Source organism: Mastomys coucha, unplaced genomic scaffold, assembly GCF_008632895.1.
Source record: "Mastomys coucha isolate ucsf_1 unplaced genomic scaffold, UCSF_Mcou_1 pScaffold1, whole genome shotgun sequence".
Lineage (NCBI taxonomy): Eukaryota > Metazoa > Chordata > Mammalia > Rodentia > Muridae > Mastomys > Mastomys coucha.
In genome coordinates this window covers 63,340,866-63,346,092 of record NW_022196891.1, presented here as the reverse complement: position 1 = coordinate 63,346,092, position 5,227 = coordinate 63,340,866, and the positions used below count along the sequence as shown (strand labels likewise).

At 36.5% G+C, this 5,227-nt stretch overlaps 1 protein-coding gene across 5 annotated transcripts in view; it reads left to right on the top strand.

Annotated features, from left to right (window-relative positions):
• Pou2f1 (POU class 2 homeobox 1) overlaps window positions 1-5,227 on the top strand; it is a 149,184-nt gene that overhangs the window by 66,070 nt on the left and 77,887 nt on the right. The window contains exon 1 of one of the 5 annotated variants that reach the window (XM_031388186.1): window positions 2,653-2,945. The exons of the other annotated variants lie outside the window; for them this stretch is intronic. Within the exon in view, the coding sequence (XP_031244046.1) occupies window positions 2,918-2,945 (28 nt within the window). The 5' untranslated portion in view covers window positions 2,653-2,917. Of the gene's footprint in view, window positions 1-2,652; window positions 2,946-5,227 lie in introns of those variants that run through there. 5 annotated transcript variants of the gene reach the window in all.

Below are 5,227 nucleotides of genomic sequence, written 5' to 3'. Positions count from 1 at the left end.
GATCCGAACTCAGGACCTTTGGAAGAGCAGTCAGTGCTCTGACCCGCTGAGCCATCTCACCAGCCCCATTCTGCGTATTTTAATACAAAGTGCAGTATAGAATTGTTATTTTTGAAGGCGGGCTGTTGTTTATTTGATGAATCCTTGTTCCTGTGGCATCTGTGCTCTCTTATTCCTGCTTCTGCTCCACATCAAACTTTCTACTCTTGAGCCATTGTGCCTGAGAATTTTTTAGGCAACCATAGGTACATAAATGCATAAAACAGGTGTACATGTCAAATATTGACTGATAATATATCATAATGTCACTTTAGAATATTTTCTTGGTAGTATATTTTACCATGTCAAAAATTAAAGACTAATGTGAATTTGCATACTAATAAGATGGACCTGCTTATTTATTTCACATAAACATCTTGGCTGAATATTTGATACTGCAAAATATAGTGCCTTTTTAACAAATTTTAAGGTTGATTGATATTTTTATTTTTTCAGTCATCAGTGTTGAGAGTACCACTTCACACTTTCACATCGTGGAAAATGGCAGAAGTTTAGGCTCATTTTAGCTATTATTGAAAATAATGTTCTAATGCCAAGCTAAAAATCATTTAATAATTTTTTTAATGAAACTCAGATCATCAAGCTACACAGCTGTTCTTAAAATCAAACCTTTCTTAATACAATCCAAAGATACGGGGTTGGTTTTTTTTTTTTAATGTGTATGTATGTGTGCTTACATATATTTATATACACCATGTGTGTACAGGTCCTGAGAAGACCAGAAGAGGACATTTGATCCTCTGGGACTGGGTTTATGGATAATTATGAGCCACATGATGTAGGTTCTTGGAACAGAACCTGGCTCCTTTGCTAGAACAGCATGTGCTATTAACTGCTGAGCCATCTCTCTAGCCCCAAAGATGCTGTAGTTTGATACTTATGTACTGATAATGATAGGAAAATACCAAGTCCTATATGTCTCTATAAGAGCAGAAAACCTTATAAGTACAGCTATTGTACTGTACTAATAACACACAGTAATGCTGAGTCTGGCAGTGTGTGCAGCACATAAGGTTCATATTGTACGTTCAGACCCAAGGCTGCAGTGAAGGGTGTGGTAGAACACTGGACAAATACTGACTGTAACACCCTTTATTACATGTATATTATATTACATGTATATTATTGCACACATCTTTATTTCATAACATATTTTAAAAACCAGACATTAGAATGCTTGCAGATAAGTACAAGTAAAAACAGGTTATTAATGAGAGGGTACCCTACTTTCAGCTCCTGTACTATCTGTATGCACTTTAAACATGCTGTCTTTACTACTAATTATTAGTCTCCTTCCTCAGTACTGAAACATGCCATTTTAGTTTCTGCTTTAGTTTCTTTCCCCCTTCACTCTCCCTCTCTTCTTCCCCCTCCCTCCTTCCTTCCCACCCTCTAGCTCCCTGACGGTGTAACTGAGCCTTTAAGGTGTGTAGGTCTTGCAGGAACTTGGACCTTGATGTCAGTAAAACCTGATTTGAAATCCTGACCCCAAGTTCTCAATATGCCGTTGGGTAGAAGGTGCTTTAGTTTTCTGTGCTTTGGTTTCTCTATTCCTAAGACCTTAATAATGCTTGTATAAATTTTCTGGATCCTTTATAATGATATCTGAAATGTTATAACTTAATTTCAAATTTTAATAAACATGTTTAATAAGGCTGTATGTACAGAGTGTTTTTCTCACACATGCACAGGTCCATTAAGTGGTATTGCATGAGCATACTTATTCTGAAGTTACGTGGCCCATTTGGGGATGATGCATATTCTAAGTAACAAACTGTCTTCCCTCTTGAGTTTGATTTTGATGGGAGCATGTTGCATAATAGACAGCAGTCAGCTAATGTGCTTTGTTAATTTGGTAGTATAAAAAGATTCATATATAATGAATATCTGCTCTCAAAGATGCTTTTGTACACTCTTCCCTGCTTCTGCATTTATGCAGTTGTCCTGTTTTAAGTAGGACTTTCTCCTGACAGTGTGTGTTAATAACTGGAAAATTCCCTATCAGTAGACTAGCACCATCTTGACAAGCCTGTGTTCTGCTCCTACCTTGCTAATTGTTTCCTTGGGATTATTTGGATTGTGTAGAAAGCCTTTTGCAAATCCTCTTATTACTGAAGTCATTGTTGCCAGCAGGAATAAGATTAAAGGTGCTTAAGTCTGTAGAGTTGTTTCTAATTTGTTCATGTCATTTCAGTGGCATTTTAACAGAACTCTGCCTCCTGTCCCTCCCTTCTCCCCTGGTACTAGCTCAAGTTAGGTCCAAGATGCCAGGCCATTGGAAGAAATCTCATTTTATCCTCCTAATTATTATGCTGGCACTCAGGAGATAATTTTTCCCTTCATGCACTGCCAATTAATATGCAAATGTGCTGATAAATATTTATGTATTCATTTAAATTATGCAGGGAGTGCTTTCAGTGTGTTCTGTAAATGAATTGTTCCTGGACTTCAAAGTGCTGGCTGCTGTGCTAACGAGGAGAGATTTGCATAAGGCCCTAATCACACGCATACTGATTAAGCTTCATTATGGAAACTGCCAGCTGCAATCTTTGTTTCTATTTTATTACAAAAAGGGGAACTTTTCATGCTTCAGTTGCCTTGACAATGTCAGTCCTAGCTGGTAGAAGAGACTAAAACTCCTCTGAGCAACTGAAGTTTCCTTATTCAGTTGAAGATTGCTATGTGTAACTGAAGTTGTAGTTTGCTTCTCTTGTTAATCTACTTTCCACTCCTCCCACCCTTGTTCTCTTAAGAACATAGTACAGATTGGTTAGAAATAGTAGTATCTTCCCCTCCCCAAGCGCTACCTGTTCCTTCTTGCTTTGGACTGTCTGCACCTCCTGAAGATTTTACAGCCATGCTGGACTGCAGTGACTGTGTTCTAGGTGGGTACTAGCACAGTTCTTTTTTACAGCGTTAATATGGAAATAACATGTGTGGGATTGACTATGCATAAACGCTCAATCACATATGCAACCAACATGGGGGAGGGGAGGTCTTGAACAGAGGAGGAGGAACGCTTTTGTGAGGCAGCAGCATGCTTGAGTTTGCTGTAGGTCCCTCCTTAGGGCCAGCTCTTCTGGTTCAGAGTATATTTTCAGCAAATAATATATTTGAATTTGCCTTGCGTGGAGAAAATTTTTGCTTTTCGGAAATTTCTAGCTTTTCAAGTGTGTTTTCAGCAAATAATATATTTGAATTTGTCTTGCATGGAGGAAATTTTTGCTTTTGGAAAATTTCTATAGAAAGTAGTATATATAACTTAAAATACATTTTAAATCAGAAACAAAATATATACTATATCAAAATAATATGTACATATGAATAAAATAGTTTACCTATCTAATAAGAATCCCTCATACAAAACCAAAAATGCTAAATGGAAAATTAAGATAGTGTCATAGTGCAGAATTAATATTATAACTACTGCTATAGTGGGAATTATCGTGGTTACTGTGCTGTTGATCAGTTTCCAGATATTACAAGTTACTGGCCGTTTTCAAAATTTGTCACTTTGATTTCTTAAATCCAGCTTTATCTTAGGAAACTCCAGTTGTATGTGTTTTTGAAAGCCCGTTAATGTTGAGCTTCCTACAGAACAGGAGCCTTGGGGGTGGAGGTTCTGCCTGAGGAAATGAAGCATTTCGGGTGACTAAAGATGGGTTGAAGTGCTTTGGCTTAGATAGATGATGCCGCATGGTGGCCATATTTTGTGAGGACTTTTCTCTGTTTACATGAAGGATGACTAAAGCCTTTTTAAGTCATCTGATACAAAGTACAAATGATTTTTATTTTCCTGTGTGTCATTTTCCATTCTGGAAATTACAGCAGTTAATGAAAAAGTAAATTGATACATTCAAAATATCTGAATTCTTACACAGAAAACATGGCTAAACTCCAGTTAACCAGAATACTTGTCCGTCAGAGTGAAAACTGCTATGTCAAGGATGCACATGATACAGACAACAAATTGATGTTAGTTAGGAGTTCAACCTAGCAGTAACTTATAGACTGCAAATTAGACTCATGATCAGCCAAGTAACATAGGCTTCTGTTTTTTCTATTACTAATAAACAAAAGTACTAGTGAATGATTTACTTGTATTTTAATTTACTAAGTTTGAAATTCAAGAAATGAAAGGAAGATGTCTTTTTGAACTATGTTTACCATTTATGTTTTGAATATCAGAAATTAACTACTTAGAGTTAACACTCATTGAAACAGACTTCCATCGTTACATCAGAATTTTAACTATTAATATTTTATTTAGCCGGGTGTGGTGGCGCATGCCTTTAATCCCAGCACTTGGGAGGCAGAGGCAGGCGGCTTTCTGAGTTCCAGGCCAGCCTTGTCTACAGAGTGAGCTCCAGGACAGCCAGGGCTACACAGAGAAACCCTGTCTCGAAAAACCAAAAAAAAAAAAAAAGATTTATTTATTTATAAAATATTATTCTATTTGTGTTTGAAATGATTTTGTAAAATGCTTTTGACAGTCTTGACAGTTCAATAAAGGTCCTTAGAAAAGTCATGTAAAATACCTGTGGCATAATTTTCAGATTTATAAGTATGGAATTTAGGCATTGAATTATGCAAGGCCAGGCTCATGACTTGTTAAGACTTAGGCTTTTTGGTTACTGTGGTGTCTATGCATGAAAAAATTAACTCTGCTTATATGTGTTTACTGATTTTTTTTTTCGTTAAAATAACATTGAGTGTATGTATAATGATATGTTTTGAGTTTTATGACATTTGTTAACCTTTCTAAGATTTTAATTAAGTCATACAGAAAGCTAATTTTTACTAAGTTGTACACCTGGTTCTTTCAAACCTTAGTGTGCTTTCAGGTGGACAGTGAGGAAGGAAGCTGTATCACTTGTGACCACAAACATACACGGTTAAGACCCGTAAGACGTGTATCAGTTACAAAAATTTACTATATTAGGAAAGATATTGCTCAGTGTCTAGAAAACAAACTGCCCAATTTCTAGGTTATGAAATATGAAAAGTTCCTATTATTTTTCCTCATTTCTTATACATGTAGGTAAGACAACTATGGGCAACATGGTTGGGACTTATAATGCTTGTCTTGTCTTTTTTGGTTTTTCAAGATAGGATTTCTCTGTGTAGCCCTGGCTGTCCTGGAACTCACTCTGTAGACCAGGCTGGC